Here is a 17,952-nt window from a genome sequence, read left to right on the forward strand (position 1 = left end):
TCAGGTCATGATCTCATGGTCCTGGGATCCAGCCCCACATCGGGCTCTCTGCTCAGCAGGGAGCCTGCTTTCTCCTCTCTCTCTGCCTGCCTCTCTGCCTACTTGTGCTCTCTATCTGTCAAATACATAAATAAAATCTTTAAAAAAAAAAGTATCTGCTCTAATAACATATACTTCATAACTACTTCTCAATGACTGCTAGTAATGTTATTTGACTATCAATTAAAATCAGAAGTTAAAAATAGAAATGCAACTACTGTTAAAAAGTTTAACCTCCCTCTGGGACCAACCTAATAACACTAGATAGTATATTCAATTTCTATAGAAAAAATGATAAACAGTAGCACTGTAAAGTTCATTTTTTCAGTTTATAAAATATTTTTTTAATAAAATATTTTTATACCCTTTATCTTTATACTCAAAAACTAGGATCATGTAATAATCACATACAATTAATTTGAAACCCTAATCCAGGCTTTACAAAACACAGAATTCATGCAAAAACCATTAATCTGACCATTCAAGACTAATAACTTCTGGTGAACCATAATCATTTGCATTTGTTTGAAATAAAAAGTAATTGGAAATCGGTCCTAAGAGGAAAGATCAAAGAACTGGAAGCTGCTTGGCCTACAAAAATTTAACTAAGAATGACTTAACTTCCAACTGGTTGCTTTCCTTGTCTTCTCAAAGCAAGATGAGAGAAAAGCAGTTTAGATTCAGGAAGAAGTACAAACATTTTGGCTGTCAGGGTTTAAAATACACCAGTATGGACCACTTGGGAAAGATGTGGTGTTCCAACACTGTATAGCTACAAGTGAAGCTGACCTAAGGCACAGCATAGCACTAAACGCCATAATGAAGTTACCTATAATTTCACCCTACAAAACCATCAAAAGCCCAATTTTGGACAGGGTATTACAATTTAAAAAGCATTTTCACATATTCTAGTACTTCATTTAATCCTCACCATGAGGTATATGAATAGGACAGACATTCTGATTCCCATTTCCAGATTAAAAAAAAAAATAGCTATGATTGCCTTTTGACAACTCTCTACTACATTGTGTTATTTTAAACTTTTTTTAAAAAGATTTTATTTATTTGACAGAGAGAGACACAGCAAGAGAGGGAACATAAGCAGGGGGAGTGGGAGAGGGAGAAGCAGGCTTCCCACTGAGCAGGAAGCCAGATATGGGGCTTGACCCCAGGACCCTGGGATCATGACCTGAGCTGAAGGCAGATGCTTACCGACTGAGCCACCCAGGCACCCCTTATTTTAAACCTCTTCTAAAAAAGATTGTTAGAGCCAATGCAGACAGCTCGCTAGAAACCTGGGTGCAAAAGTTTCAAATATATTTGGAATTTTTTTTTATTTCATTTATTTATTTGACAGAGAGAGAGAGAGAGAGAGATCACAAGCAGGCAGACAGGCAAGCAGAGAGAGAAAGAGAGAAGCAGGCTCCCCGCTGAACAGAGAGCCCGATGCGGGGCTCGTTCCCAGGACCCTGAGATCATGACCTGAGCTAAAGGCAGAGGCTTAACCCACTAAGCCACCCAGGCACCCCTCAAATATATTTGAAAGATGGTATAGGGGCGCCTGGGTGGCTCAGTGGGTTAAAGCCTCTGCCTTCGGCTCAGGTCATGATCCTAGGGTCCTGGGATCGAGCCCCGCATCGGGCTCTCTGCTCAGCAGGGAGCCTGCTTCCTCCTCTCTCTCTGCCTGCCTCTCTGCCTACTTGTGATCTCTGTCTGTCAAATAAATAAATAAAATCTTAAAAAAAAAAAAAAAAGAAAGATGGTATAAACTTGTGTGCTCTGATTTGATCTTACATAAAATACCTATTTATAATCAGTTATCCATTAACAGGCCTTCCTTACTGAAGACCTCTGGTTTGAAAATATTCTTACAGGGGCGCCCTAAGTGGCTCAGTCAGTTAAGCAGCTGCCTTCAGCTCAGGTCATGATCCCAGGGTCCTGGGATCGAGCCCCGCATCAGGCTCCCTGCTCAGCGGGGAGCCTGCTTCTCCTTCTCCCTGTGCCTGCTGTTCTGCCTACTTGGGCTCTCTCTCTCTCTGTGTCAGATAAATAAAATCTTAAAAAAAAAAAGAATTAGATGCCTTAAAAAAATATATTCCTATAAACACACAGGAAGAATGAATGAATAAAAGGATTGATTTTGCTCAGCCAACTTTCTTAGACCATAAAGCCGTATTTCAAACCAAAGAGAATATGCAGGTTCTGTCTCCTATTAGCATTCCAATATTTTCAGAATTCACTAAATTTAAGTGAATATTGCAGTAGCCAGCCTCAAAGATAGCCCCGATGATCCCAGCCTCCTGGTATTCACACCCATGTATGTGAATAAATACTCCTCCTTCCCTGTCAAATGTGGGCTAGACTTAGTGACTCCCTCCTAATGAAAAGAGTAAGACACAAGTGACTGGAGAATAGGTCATAAAAAGCATGGTGACTTCATTCTGTTTCTCTCTCTGTGGAGAGGCACACATGACTAGTAAGTGAAGCCACCTACAAACAGTCACGTGAGTGAGCTCAGAAGTGGATTCTTCAGCTCCAGTCAAGTCTTCAGAGTCTGCACAGTCCCAGCCCTGAGCCAGAACCATCCAGTCAAACCACTCCCACACTCCTGTAAAAGGGCACAAGGGAATTCTTGGCAGTGACCGAAACACTGCCTTGATTGTGGGTAGTGTTTACATGTGTGCGTACATTTGTTAAAACTCAAATTTATACAATGAAAATGGATGCATTCTAGTGTATGTAAAGTATACTTCAATAAAGTTGATTCTTTTTTTTTTTTAAGATTTATTTATTTATTTATTAGACAGAGATCACAAGTAGGCAGAGAGGCAGGCAGAGAGAGAGAGGAGGAGGAAGCAGGCTCCCTGCTGAGCAGAGAGCCCGATGCTAGGCTCGATCCCAGGACCCTGGAATCATGACCTGAGCCGAAGGCACATTAAAGGTGATTCTTTTTAACGGGCCACTGAACCTTTGGGATAAGCAGACCAAGGATCACTTATGAGAAAGCAGTACCCTAACTTACGAAGTAAAGGGTGGGCGGTGAGAAAACAGAAGTGCATTAATAAGCCACCACCACAAACACACATGTCCTAAACTGCTCCTCAAAACTGCCTATCTCAGATGACAGCAATCCCATACTCCCAGTTGCTCTTGCCAAAAACACTGGAGTCATTCTTGACTCTCAAACCCCACATCCAATCCATAAGCAAATCCTGTTGGCTCTATCTCAAAATATAACCAGACTATGATCACTTCTCACCACCTCCACTGCTACTACCCTAGCCTCTCTCCAAGATCACAGCAATAGCCAAACTCGTCTCCCTACTTCACTCTTGCCCTCCTACAGCCTATTATTAACCCAGCAGCTAGAGTGATCCTTTCAAAAACCCAAGGCAGATCATATTGTTCAACTGCTCAAAACCCAGAAACTACTCCCCATCTCACTCACCATAAAAATCCATATGATTGTGAGGTCACATAAACTGGCTCCTTGTTATCTCCCTGATCTCATCTCCTGTTACCCGCCTCCTTGCTCAGTCTACTCCAGGCACACTGGGCTGCTTGCTGCTTATCAAACACACAGAATATGCTCTTACTCTAGGACCTTCACAGTGACTGTACCCTCTATCTTTCCCCTGATACCTACATGGCTCATCATTCCCTAACCTCCTTCAGGTCTCTGCTCGAACATGACCCTCTTTACCCAGACCAACCTATTTAAAATTGCAAACATTTCTGGTGCTTGACCACCCTTATTCTTATTCATTTTGAATATTGTCTAACCTCCACTCCTTCCATAAAACAATCTCTAGGGAAGGATCTTTGTTTTGTTCACTGATGCATCTCAAATGCCTAGGACAATGCTCAGTATACACAACAGGTATCCAACAAGAACCTTCCAAATGAATGCATTTTTCAGCAACTGTGTCAGGTACTGGGCTAAGCACTTTACATCCACTATTTCATTTAATCACTAGGGAAACTCTGGGAAGTATGCATTAACCTCATGTTCTAATTGAGAACCATAAAGGTCAAATGACTTGCAGAAAGTTATATAGTAGTGAATGGTGTCAGGACTGACTTATGCCTAACTCCAAAGCCTTAATAGTAGTTTCCTCAAAGTTGGGTGTAAATGAAGAAGAGAACTAAGCTGCTTCAGAAAGTGACTAGGCCGAGAACACGTGGAAGAAAAGATGCAGATCTGAGATCCAAAATATGAAGCAGAAGCAGACAATTAACATTTGGAGAAATCCCTTTAATTATTCTTTGCTTCTAGTCCTGGAGGGACAGAAATACAAGCTAATAACTATCAGAAAGAGAACCATAAAAAAGAAGTTAAGAAAAATATGAGACTCCATAGCTTGCATTCCATGGTTGAGAAAACATGGGTCAGTACCTTTTGTCTAAATTCACTGGTATCCTTTATCCCACTGGAAAAGAGCAATATACTAGCAGTTTCCTATTTGTTTTTGTGCCTTAACATGTTTTCCTTTCCTCTGGATCCTACTGATATAGTACAGGTGTTGAAAAAGTGTATTTAAAAAGTATAGGATCTACATATAAACATTTGCAGATTTAAACCTGAGGCAAAGATACTGAGTTTGCTACTGTTACTATTCTTGGAACACAGCCACACTTATTTGTTTACATATTGTCTATGGCTCCCTTTCCACTCTCACAGCAGACTTGAGCAGCTGCAACATAGACTACATGCCTACAAAACTAAAAATATTTGATATATGGCCTTCTACAGAAAAAAACTTCTAAAACAAATATTAATAAAATGTAAGTTTCCTGATAACTCACTTACATCCATTCTATCAATTTTCCAGGTGTATTTGAAAACATACCCTCTAAATACTAAAATAAGTCATACAAAGTTTTTGTTATTGGTGGTCATGTAACTAAAAACATATCAATGGCTTAAGTCCAAGAGTAATCTGGTCTTCAATCTGGTAAACAGTTATCATTACATTAATTTAAGCAAACATACTTTCTAGTAGAGTTAACACCCATTTAATAGTTATTGAATACTGGAAGACTCAATGTTACCACACTGAGATGTGCACTTTGAAGTGTTAAAGTAGTTTAGCATTAAAATTGAGAAAATAACTTTTTGGTTTATGTCTGTAGTATCTGAGCCACCATGTTAAATAAACATTAAGAAAGTGTTTTGAACAAGGAGAAAAATAATTTCTTCATTCACTTGCACAAAACAGACAAAAAAAGCATAATCCCACAATGACTTCTCAACTTCTTCCTTATACATAAGAATTACAAAATAGTAAAACTTGGAACATTTGCTTTTAATCTTCCAAGCAAGCAAGCTAATACATAGAAAAGCAAATCCCTTATTACTCACTTTAAAAATTCTATAATCTATTTTCCCTCTCCCTCTCCAAAGATTAGTTGGTTTGTCACCCACAAAAGATCAAACGCTGGGGTGCATGGGTGGCTCAGTCAGTTAAGCACCAGACTCTTGGATCTAACACAGGTCATGATCTCAGGGTTGTGAGACTGAGCTCTGGGTTGGGCTCTTGCTCCAGCGGGTAGTCTGCTTGAGATTATCTCTCCCCTCCCTCTCTCGCTATAACAAAGAAATAAATATTTTTTTTAAAAAAATTTTATTTATTTATTTGACAGAGAGAGACACAGCAAGAGAGGGAACACAACAGAGGGAACACAAGAAAGGGAGTGGGAGAGGGAGAAGCAGGCTTCCCACTGAGCAGGGAGCCCAATGTGGGGCTAGATCCCAGAACTCTGGGATCATGACCTAAGCCGAAGGCAGACTCTTAACGAATGAGCCACCCAGGCGCCCCTAAAATAAGTAAATCTTAAGGGAAAAAACCAAACAACCCATCTTATTTCCTAAAGTTTAAACAAAAAACTCTTCATTGTGTATATATATAAAACCAGGAATATTTTTCCTAATACAGGCTCATACAAAAATCCTTGTATTATTCATGTATTATGTTTCGCAAATAAAGTGAGAAATTATGGTATTCATGACAACACTTAGAAGAGTAAGTGAGCAAGTTGATAAAAACAGGCATAGAAACCCAAAGGAAACAGGAGAAATACTGAGCATAACATGAGGCCAAAAAATATTTTTCTTTAAGTATTTTATTTCCGTAAGAGTCAACTTCTACATTAAAAGATGAACCAATCCATTATTCACTAAAATTTCACCAAAATTATGTAATACATTTAAGTTAAGAGTTTAATGGAGCTCTCGGTTTAAACATTTCATATCTTCAACCAAAACTTCCAACATAAAAATTTTAAGGCATCAATTTGTTTTCCCAGCTTTTCCTCAAGACAAAAAAATTATTTCCAAGTTCAAGTTTTCACACTACTTTTTAATAAAAATTAAATTTGCAATATTAACAGAAGTAGAAAGTTACCCATGAGCTATTTCTAAATATTATTAAATTATGCCTACAGAGCCTTTTCCCATTTTTCTCTTAATTTTATTTTTTAAAGCACTGTAGTCACTTAGGTTAGTAAAACAAAATATATCCTGTCAATACTTTCAAAAGAAATAAGTTTTAAATGTTACATGTAAGAAAGCACACTACTCTTTAAGGGCTAGAAGTTTCTATGATGAATATTATATACATGAAATTAGTAATGGAATGACATTAAAAAATTGACAGTTATTTTAAAAATTGTAGTATGAATTGTAATATGAAAACACACCTGACCATATGTGTGTATAATCAGACCTGTGATCTCTTCATTAAACTGTAAATCTTCCAATGATCCCTAATAAAACAATCCACAGTATTTCAAATTGCAAAGAAATGTTTCCTACCTTGCCTGCTTCTCTTTCTAAGTCGACATACTCCCGGCTAGGTGTCTGTCGTTGTTCTCCCTGCCAGCTGGCCGGAAAAAACTGGAGAGACAGATTGGTTCCTGTGGCCACAAAAGCCTTTTAGAAAAATCAATACAAACAGGATCAGGAGCAGGACATTACATAAATTATGCAGGCAGTCATTTATTTTTACATCAGTTTCTGTCTTAAGCGAGGCAGCACTGAGAATACTTAAAAGTAAAAAACATGCACTCATCATTTTTCTTAAGTATTAAGTTACAAACATCTGATTCCATTTTGAGGACCTTCGCCATTGGCTGCTTAAATATAAAATCAGACATGGAATCAATACTTTCTTTCAGGTCATTTTTTGCTGACGTTAGGAACTCTCATTGCTAATGTCTAACCAGAAGACATCATCTCTGAATTTAAAAACTTCTATTTTTAAATGTGAAAATCACTAAAGATCTATACATTTTGAATTTTAAAACATACCACAACTTCAAGTTGTATAAATGGGACATTTTAATTTCTCTTGATTTTCCTTGCTTAATGAAATACTGCGTTCTCAAGCCTATGTTAAAAACGCACAGGACTGTGTCTTCTGATAAATGATACATTAGCAATGTGATGTGACAGTAGTTATCTCTCTAAAACCTTAGGTGATTTAAAAAATATGCGTTTTCTGAAATTTAACTTTAGGAGAACTGGATTTGACTATATAAAAGAGTATTCATCTAATATTTATAATAAGATTTGGATGCATGGTTCAACAGACAGAACAATCTAAAGCCATTTCGTTAAAGTGTTCTGTGTAGCCCCTAAGCAATTTAACTACATTTCCTCCAAGTAAAAATGGAATTAGCATTGTACCTCTTCCAAAGGGAAATTCAGAAAGAAGTAAAAAAAGCATTTTGGAAAAAAAAAAAAAAAACCAAACCCTGAAACATTTTTCATCATCTGAATGCAAACTTCCTTTGTTGAAATGAGAGGTTTTGGTTTGTTTTATTATACTAATTAAAGTTCCACAACATACTTTGTTTCCAATCAAATAGTCTTCATCTGAAAGCAAGGGGTTCACATTTTGGGCAATTTGTTTAAAGCCATCAGCTGACTGAACTATCCACTAGTACCCCCAATGATTAACAGCTTAGATTCCTTAGAGATAAAAATGTATTCTTCCTATTTCTATTATTGGTATCACAGGTACAACTGCCAACCCAACTGCTAAATCTCTAAAGAAATCTTTGATGCCATTTACCTAATCAACAGGGATACTCTTTCTTGTGGTATTTTACATGAACGGGGACTGAAAAAACATCAATATTACAACATTAACCTTTAAAAAAAATTTTTTTCCCCATTAATACCAAGTTTAAAAAACAATCAGGTGTAGTGAAATGAACCAACAATAGCTAAAATGAAAAGCAGACTCTAGAAGGCACAGTGCCTAGGCTGTAGGATGAAGCAATTTACTTAGCTGTACATCAGTTTCCCTACTAATTAGTATCTGTAAAGTGCTATAATAGTACCATGTAAATGCCGTTTAAGTATTTGCTAAATAAGAGAAATAGTTCTGAGCTGGATAAGAGAGCTAACTTTTTCAGCCTCAAATAAAATAAATTCTCAGTGTAGAGCGGTGGCAGATAAGAGATTCAGCCCATGAATGAATGCCTTGTGTCAAAATCCCCAAGGCATGTTTCTTTAGCATTCACCTAGTAACAAATCCTTCCACTCCCTGTGTACCCCAAATCAGCTCTGTGCAAGTAAAAACAATCTACAGATCTTATTACCTCACCTCCTGTCTGAAGACCAACCTCAGAAGAGATTTCCTGCTTCATCACTTCATGCCCATTATCTAATCAAGATCCCTCTCTCTGAGAGAGGAGAAGTGGTAAAAACAGATCATTCTACAATAGCATTTCACAAATTTGACCATAGAACTCTTTTTCTAATGGAATATCTACACACACATAACAATTGGGAAAACTCTGTTCAAAAACACAAAAATGCTACACTGGTATCATTGTCTTTATGTAAGACTTCCAGATTGCCCCAATGATTATTCTACAGGTTTCACAAATTGCAAAATAACACACTTTAAGCCAATTCAACATACCTTTATCCTTCCATCTTCAGGACTAAAAATATAGTTTTTACTGCTGTCACAGTCATCACCATACCTGAATTCTTTTCTTTAATTTACCATTAGTACTGAAGACTTCTCCAACACTCTTACCACAATAAAACTTACATGAGGAATAAAACAGACCAAATAGATTCTACCCCTTACCCATAATCACTTTTATTCATGCTATGATAAGGAGTCTGGGTAAGTTTTATAGTTATGATCACATCTATCTAAATACAAAATAAATTCTTTAGTCTCAATGATACACTAAGGAGATGTTCAAAATTAAAAGAGTAAAAAGGGGGGGAGATTGATAACAGTTTTGGTAATTACACATATTTTTACTGTATACAGCTGCTGTCAAAACAGAGTCAAAATAATACCTTCTCCACACCTATTTTCCACAACCAAATAAGTGAAAACCACAGCCTGTTCCTAATAAAAAGACAAATTTTAGGCATTATATTAAGTAACCTCTAAATTCAATTAATCAAGTAGCTATGATACAAAAGATGTTATGCAGAGTACCTGTTTAGAGGGGAGTATATTAATGTATACACCAGAGCTAATGTGGTCTGCACCCTCTAGGAGCTAGGGATCCTGTAATTTAAATGTGAAGAATACTGAATTAAAGGGGGGGGGGCTAGAAAAAGGAAGAAATGTGAAATTCCTCCCCAAATTACAAACAGTTACATTATTCAACAAATTAAGACATGTATGCTATATTAAGTGAGAATATTACACAGAATTCAACCTACCCTCCTTTAATACTTGTCAGATATTAAGAACTTATTAAAATTCGTAGGATCAGGTATCTGGAAGAGAGAAAGGCCTAAAAAGTCTGTCTGATTTATCCCTGGAAAGAAACTTATAATAAATACAAACAACCTATACTACTACTATAATATTACAGTAATATTATAATATAGCAATTTGGATCTACTGTGGGCTAAATTATACTCCCAATTAACAATTATACTCAGTAAAGTCCCCAATGTGACAGAAAACAACCTAATAACTATACTTTATTAGGTCCCCCCCCCAAAAAAACCCTCAGCTCTAAATATCAGGAAGTACTCTGTACCTCATCTTTCACACTTACATCAATTAACTCCAGGAAATCCATTAGTTAGGTATACCATCCACCTTTTGCAAAAGGAAGCCCAGACAAAGAATAATGTAATCACTGGATCAACTAATGAATGATTCTTCTATCACTCAGGCCAAAACCGAAAGTATGTCTCAGGCATTTTAATCATGTAACTATTATAACTACTCAAGAAACTTGGAAGTGTTTTACTTTCATAACAGGCACTAATGACCAAATATTCTAGAGCTCCTAATAAATTTAGCCAGTATCTTCACATGATCTGTAATACAGTTCTAAAAAGTCTTCATTTTAAATAGAAAAAATAATCTTCAAAATAAATTTGATTTAGGTGATGAAGAGGGAGAATTTTATGGTATGTGAATTGTTTTTCAATAAAATATATTCTCCATAAGGGGTGGGGGGGAGCAAATGTTCCAATATGTCCTCCTATTGTTAACCCAAATTCAAACTCCACCATTGCTTCAAGTCTCTGCAAATGCAATGGGCCCAGTTCAGAGTAGATAACTGCATTCCATTAGACAGCACTTCGACTTCTTCTGTTTTTTAATTAGTAAGATCTCTTTTCTTTAGCTTCTTCCTACTTATCTTTGGCTTTTTCATTCCCCCCTCGTTAGCACCTCCAGTAAGACAAACTAAAAAGATGATGAGACACTTGAGCTTTTTTCCCCCTAAGGTAAGGTTTGGTGAAGGTGAAGCACTGAATCCACCACCTAAAACACGGCCTCAAGATCAACTGTGGGTTTCACAAACCCATGCGATTCTTCAGGAACTGCGGCACCAAACGGGATACGTTTTTGAGGTTTGAAAAAAGATGATGATGGTTTCTGATTCTCTTGAGCCTTAACATTCTAAGAAAATAAGATGGCTCAGTCTTCAGGGCTTGTTTTTCTCTATTAGGACAATAGATAACTGGTATGAAGCTTCTCAGCTACACTGGCGGTTAAGCAGCTTCACATAAAGATTTAACAACAAACCTAGCGTCCTGAGAAACTGACTCTCGCCCAGGAATCAGATCTTTGAATGAAGCCCCATTCTTTATCCGCATAGGTGTTTTCTCCCCTACAAATACCCTACCCCTTAATGAGTGACACAAGCCTGTACAAAGACCTATCCCTGTTTAGTTGGGCTCGGGTGTGAGTTCTACTCGCGGCAAACTGTTTGCCGAGCCGCGTCTGGGAAACACAACCCGCCCGCAGAGAGCCACAGGGAAGCGTCTCCCCGCGAGGACGCGGCCCGCCAGGGTCTGGTTTCGCATTTTGAATCCCGAGTAGGAAGTGAGACGGCGCCCGCTCAGTTCCGGGAGTCGCGGCGTCCGCGGCGCGGTCCGGAACCGGCCTGGGCCGCGGCGGCCCCCGCGCAACAAGTGACCCGCGCGCGCCTCGGTCCCCGCGCCCCGGGCCCCCGCGCCCCTGCCCCGCCGCCGACTTACGATTTCCGAGCGGCCGTCGCGGCATGCGTTCTGGAAGCGCGCCTGGCGCTCCTCGTGGGGCCGGTCCCTGAAGCCCGTGTACTTAATCTGCAAGGCAGAGACGGCCCGAAATCAGGAGCCAAATCCGCGACGCCGCCTGCGCGCCCGCCCGCCCCGCTCGGCGCAGATAAGGGCAAGCAGAGTCTGCGGGCTGGCGGCTGCCCGGGCGAGATTGCCCCTCCGCCGGGCTGCCCGGGGCCGCGCCGCCCAAACTTTTCTCCGCCCGGGCCCACTCGGGGCGCGCTGCGGCCTCCAAGCCGCCCGCCTGCCTCACCTCGCATTCGCGGCTCAGCTTCCTGAAGAACTCCTCGTTCTCGAACTTGCTTCTCTGGTCGGGCACGACGCGCGGCATCTTCCCGCCCTGAGGCCGCGCCGGCCGGCCGGGCTCCGGGCTTGCGCGGCACCCGTTGGCCGGCTTTACGCTGACCGACTGACCGCCCACCCGCGGCGCCCTGACTCTGGCTTCCCTTTGTTTCAGGCGCCCGCCCGCGTGGGCTCCCGCTCCCGGCAGTCTGAGATGCCGCCGCCCGCTCGAGCCCAGCCCACGCCGCCGCCGCCTTAGCCGTTGCCTACCGCCCGCGCGAACCCAGCACTCGCCGCCCCCGGCCGCCGCCGCCGCCACTTCCTCTCGCCGCCCACCTCGCAAGCCCGCCCGTCCGCCCCGCCCCGGTCGGCCCCACCCCTCCTCCTCGCGCGCCCGCCCGCCCCAAACTCCGGCAAACAAAACGCACCATTCACAACTCTGCGACCCGCGCCGCGCATGCGCCGCCCGCCCGCTTGCGGGGCGGCTGGGCTGCGGCGAACCAGAGCTCCTCCCGCTGCACGGCCCTCTCGCTCCCTTAGCCGCCCGCGGGCTGCTCTGTGTAGAACCGCTCTGCGGGCATCTGCCCGGACCTTACAGACGGGGAGCGGCCCGCGCGGGTCCTTTCTGTCGACTGTATCGAACTTTGGGGCTCCTCAGCTGCTCGGAGTGACCCCAGGTTGTCACCTGAACGTGAGGAAACTTAGGTCTTTGGGGACTTTGTGTCCCAAAACCGACGGGGAGGGATGTAGGCTGCTCCTAGCAAAGACTAGAGGTGATAACAGATCACAGAATCTAACTGAATCCACATCGTGATGGAAAGGTCGGAGCTGTTGGGAGTCAGACGGTACTTGTCTGGGATTTCACTCCACTGTTTACACGAGCCTGAAACGAGCCCTGGACGCTAAGCCTCAGTTTGCTTATTTGCAAAATGCAGACACAAGCTCTCAGGGCTAGCGTGAGAGTCCAACACATAATGAGCACTCAATAAACAAGTCTCCAAAGAAGAAAAGCTGAATTATATGTAAACCTAATGCCAGTCCATATATTTACCCAAATGTGCAATGAAACCCTAAAAAAGATCCACAAGTTTTAGCGAAGTCATTTGGCCCAAGCTGGAGAGAGTTTGACATGGGATTTATGGCAGAGGTTGACCAAAAGTTGATCCTCAATAAATTCTGATCCTTAAAATTCCAGTGTGTCAAAAACTCAGTGCAAGGATGGCAAATAGGTGCCAACTCTGACTGACAGTAGCTGGCCATACTGCAAAGGACTATGAGGATACAATGCCGGCCTGAACGCAGGATTTGGCAGAATTTCCTACCCCTGCCTAGTTCAATCTCAGTTTTGCAGATGAAGAACTGAGCTAGAGTGACCAAGTGCTGGGTTTTCCAGAGACTGTCCTAGTTTTACAGTAGAAGTCCCATGTCCTAGGAAACCACTCAGCCCCTTGCAAACTGGGATGGTTGGTCACCCTAACTGAGATCCAGAGATGGATCAATTGCCCAAGGTCAGGGAGGGAGTTTTCAACAAAGTCAAACCTGTAAGCTGGTGGTTTTAACAAACACACTTTCTGAATAGCAAACAGAATCAACCCTCTCCAAGGGCATTCTTGCCTGGCCCACATCAAACCTGTGTGAATATATGAGTGTGCACAAATAGAAAGGGTACAGATGTGGATGTCACCAAATACTACCATTGGGCCTCCATCTATCTCTAAATAGTCCCTCCGTTCCCTTTCAATTGCAAGTGACAGAAACCCAATTCAAACAAACTTGAAGGTAGAAAGGGGTTCATTTTAAGTAAATAAATCACGCAGAGGAAGGGGTAGTCTTTTGGTTTTTTTCCCCTGTTTTTCCGTTTCTTCTCACCTGCTTACCTTTCTCAAGCACCCTTCAATGGTGTCCATTTCCTGGCAAAGGATGGGAGCAGCCACTTCTCCAAGTCAAAAAATTTCTGGGAAGGACTTGGATTGGCCCAGTCTGTGTCACATACTCTTCCCTCTACCAAATTACCACGTGCAGGCTAATATGATGACATGGGCCAGCTTGTGTCACATGCTCTCCCATCAGCACTTGGGGGAACTGGGATGGGCAGCCTCAAATAGTATATCCCATGTCACACCATTCGACACCCTCATATTCCTTTAAGGTAGACATTAGTATAAAATTTTCCGTTTCTGTCTCTAAAGAATGATCCACAAGGCAGCACTCTTACTCCTCGGTGTGTCCAGGTAGGGCCATGAACTTGCAGCTGATCTTGGCGGAGGGGTGGGAGTACAGAACGGGGCAGAGTACATGAACCATCAGCTTCATGGGGGTGGGGAATGATGTCCTGAGGGAAAGGGCTGAGAAAGCCTGCCAGGCAGATCCAGAACAGCAGCACCACAGACAGCCTTTGGCAACTCCAGGCCACAGGATAACCCACTCGGCATTGTCTGGCGTCCAACCAGCCAGGACGACTGGGAAACCAGCCGCAGGCTGGAGGAGGCCATCTCCTCGGCTGACCTCTGTATGCCTTTTTTTGTTGTTGTGCAAGTTTTTTTCACTTATTTTCAAAATTAAATGAAAGGAAATTAATAATGGAAAATATCACCCGTGTCAGGTATATTTAACTCTGTGTTTCTGTCCAGCTGGGTATGGATTGGTCCAGCCATGACCCCATGAAGGGGTGTGCTAACAGCCAGCTCTAGTAGGGTCAGTCCATAGATGGAAGCCTGTGGCTGTCTGTTCTTTGCCTAGAAACACCCCAAACCGGGCTGAATTGTCTCTGAAGCCCTGCCATTTGGATCCTTCCTTTCCTAAGGATTCAGCCTTCCCAGGGCCTCTTTTTCCTATCTTCCTGGGTGGATAGCTGCTCCTACGGGACTCCCTGACCCATCTTGAATGGATGGGCAGAGAATGTGCAATAACACTGAGCAGGGGATGGGAACCCTCAATCATTCGGCTCACCTGTGAAGCTGTGAGCTGGATGTTTTATGTCCCTTACCTCAGTTAATTCAGAGAACCACTTTCTAAGACAAGTTTTCGTGTCCTAATTGGACAGATGAGGAAATAGGGGCTTTGAAACAATAAATAAGTGATCATAGGACAGTGACAAGACCTTGACTCAGTAGAGATAACAAAATGGCATTGGGGTGTATCATCTTCATTCACTCCTCACCATAACCCTGCAAGTTTGGTATGATTGATCTTATTCTACAGATGAAGGAACTGATGCTCAGAAGGGCTGGCAATCCCCGGGCTATGCTCTTAACTGTTCTGCCCTAAGACATCCGCTGGTGGAGCTGCTGAAAGTACTGCTCCTCTCTCTGGCTGAACTGCGAGCTGGTGGACAGTGGCAACTGGAGGTCATTCCTCCTGGAGCACCCTACCATGTTCCCAAAGGGTCCCCAACAGGCTGAATGAAGGGATCCTATTGTGGGCCTTGTGGCAGGATGTGTTTCTTGACCTCGATGATTGTGCATTCCTGTCCCCTGAGCCCATCTGTTTGTCCTTTGTTGGCTTGGAAGGTCAAAGCCTAGACTAGACATCCTGCCTCCTTAAGTGAGCAGAAAGGATGGCTTTATCCAGGTCTGGTATTGGCAGCTCCCCACATCTGCCTCGCCTCATACAGAGGGTGAGGTCTTCCCAGGCCCCTGAGCCTCTAGTACATTTTTTCTAAGAAAAGAGTTTCCTTTCAGTTACTGAGGAAATATTGTGCCATCTTGAAGCTGAAATAGGATCTGGAACCACAAGTGAGACTTGACGGTGGGAGGGGAAAGAAGGGAAATCAGTGGCTGCCACAGCTCCTAACACCCCAGCTCTACCTAGCTTCTAGTTTGGGGATGGAGAAGGGCCCTAAGTCCAGGATGAGGGACTCATCTGCCCAAACCGCCAGGCAGTTTCCTGGGCCCTAAGGAATTCTTTTTTTGAGATATAATTTATCTACACTATAAAATTTACCCCTAAGCCCTTAAGAATTTCCCCTCCCAGGAGGTTCTCCCCCTTCATAGCTCCCCTGCTACCCTCCCCCACCAGCCCAGCCATCCCAGAGGGAGAGGAAAACCGAGAGGAGCAAGTTTCCCTAGAATAGCATTTCTTCAGTGTTGGGATCAATAAACCCGTTTGCTTAAAAGGAACCAGATGATTTCATCCTTGTAATTACAAGTTTGACGTTTGCAAATCTTGCCCAGGCTCCAAGCGAGCCTCTTTGTCACGGAGGCGGAGGGGTTTGTCTGGATGCCTGGGGATGGGGACCGAGCCTCGCATACTGGGAAGAGGGCCAGACTGGGGTCAGGAGGCCTGGCTGACCAGTCTTCGAGGGCTATTTGGGACTGCTCCCCTTCTCCTCCCCTGCTCTCTGAGTTTCTGGCTGGTGATGGGAAACAGAGGAGACTGGGGGACTAGAGAATGGCAGGGGTGAGCTCTAACCGCACTGCTCCTCCCCCCAAGCCCCTCCCCCAAGCCTCTGATTTGTCTATGCAGGAAGGCTAGGGCCCTCAGCCCAGCATTCACAACTTCCTTTCCTTTCCAATTCCATCTCCCATCATTGGCCACCATAGTCCAGCTGTTCTGACCTGTTTACATTTCCACATGCCTCAGTGCCTTTGCTCTTACTGTACCTTCTGTCTAGCATGACTTCCTCCCCTTTCTCTTCTGTGAAAACTCACACTTTTTCTTTAAATACAAGTTCAGGGAACTTTGATTTGTCCTCCATAGACTCACTACCCACAGCGTCCCTCACTCTATCATTTGGGTCCATACGACACATCGATGAATCAGCGAGATGGTCAGCACACACAGGACATGGCAGCACCCTGGCAAGATTTGGCTCCCCACTAATTTGTGTTCATTTTACTACTATGCAGCCTTCATATGGGTGTCTCTTGCCCCACACTTCCATTTTTTAAAAATTATTTATAACTTGAGTATATTTTCGTAGAAAACTTAGGAAATATAGAAAGAGAGTCTCACCACCCCAGAAAAATCATTGCTACGTTTAAGCATATGTTCTTTGGTCTTTCTTCATCTACATTTCTTTACATAGTTATGATGTTCTATAGGAACAGTTTTGGGGGCACCTGGGTGGCTCAGTCGTTAAGCATCTGCCTTCAGCTTAGGTCATGATCCCAGGGTCCTGGGATTGAGCCCCACGTAGGGCTCCCTGCTTAGTGGGAAGCCTTCTCCTCCCTCTCCCACTCTTCCTGCTTGTGTTTCCTCTCTCGTTCTTTCTCTCTCTCTGTCAAATAAATAAATAAAATCTTAAAAAAAAAAAAGGAACAGTTTTGGATACTGTTATCATCTAACCTTATGGCATAAATATCTTCCCATGTAATCATATAAAAATCCTAATGACATCCTGGCTGATCTCCGATGTTGGGTATTTATTCAGGTTGTTTCCTATTATTCGCTGTTATAAAATTGGCTTCTGTGAACATCATGGTGCTTAAGGATTTTTCTTAAAAGTTTTGGATAGTGTTTTTAGGGTTAATTTCCAGAAGTAGAACCACTGTGTCATAAAGTACGGACATTTTAAGGTTTCTGATACCTGTTGCCAGATTTCTCTTTGGCAGTGAATTTTCTTTCTTCTTGAGTCTTAAAAATCCTTCCTCCCCCCATTTCTCTTCTCAGTGTCTCAGACATAGGAAATGCCAACCAAGAATAAACCAAGACCTGCAGATAGAGATCAATGGATCAATAAAGGAGGTTGAATAATTCAACATTCACTTCTGGCTCATTATCGACTCTTGAATCCAAATACATTCTCTTTTACCTTCTCTCCTTTGTCTCTGTGCTGATGATGCCTCGACACCGACACCGTGTCCTGTTCTTGGATTCTTCCCCAAATTTCCCAAGCTCTAAACCATCCTGGCAAGCAGGGTTTCCCATCATGCTGTAATAGTGTCTTGCAAATAGGCAGACAGAATTACTAGCCCACAACCTCCTCACCAGCCCGCCTTCCCTCTAGGAACACAAGAGGGACAAATAAAGCAGACAATAATTCTCTTCTTCTAGATGATACTTCTGGGTAAATGGGCAATGTGTTCGTTTGGCTTCAGACTGTTCTAGTCCTAGCTAGCTTCCTCTGTTTAGCTTGTTTTTTTCCT

The 17,952-nt window shown here is 42.6% G+C and overlaps 1 protein-coding gene across 2 annotated transcripts in view; it reads right to left on the reverse strand.

The window, feature by feature from the left end:
• The window catches only part of CBFB (core-binding factor subunit beta), a 61,078-nt gene extending 48,871 nt beyond the window's left edge, over positions 1–12,207 (reverse strand). Inside the window, exons 1-3 of one of the 2 annotated variants that reach the window (XM_080828249.1) lie at positions 11,838–12,207; positions 11,525–11,611; positions 6,854–6,970 (exon numbers count right to left, since the gene is read on the reverse strand). In XM_080828249.1, coding sequence (XP_080684375.1) covers positions 6,854–6,970; positions 11,525–11,611; positions 11,838–11,915 — 282 coding nt within the window. In that variant the 5' untranslated portion in view covers positions 11,916–12,207. The remainder of the gene's footprint in view (positions 1–6,853; positions 6,971–11,524; positions 11,612–11,837) is intronic. The other variant, XM_080828250.1, reaches the window with a different exon arrangement.
• Positions 12,208–17,952: the final 5,745 nt, after the last annotated feature.

Source organism: Martes martes (genome assembly GCF_963455335.1).
Source record: "Martes martes genome assembly, chromosome: 17".
NCBI classification, from domain to species: Eukaryota; Metazoa; Chordata; class Mammalia; order Carnivora; family Mustelidae; genus Martes; species Martes martes.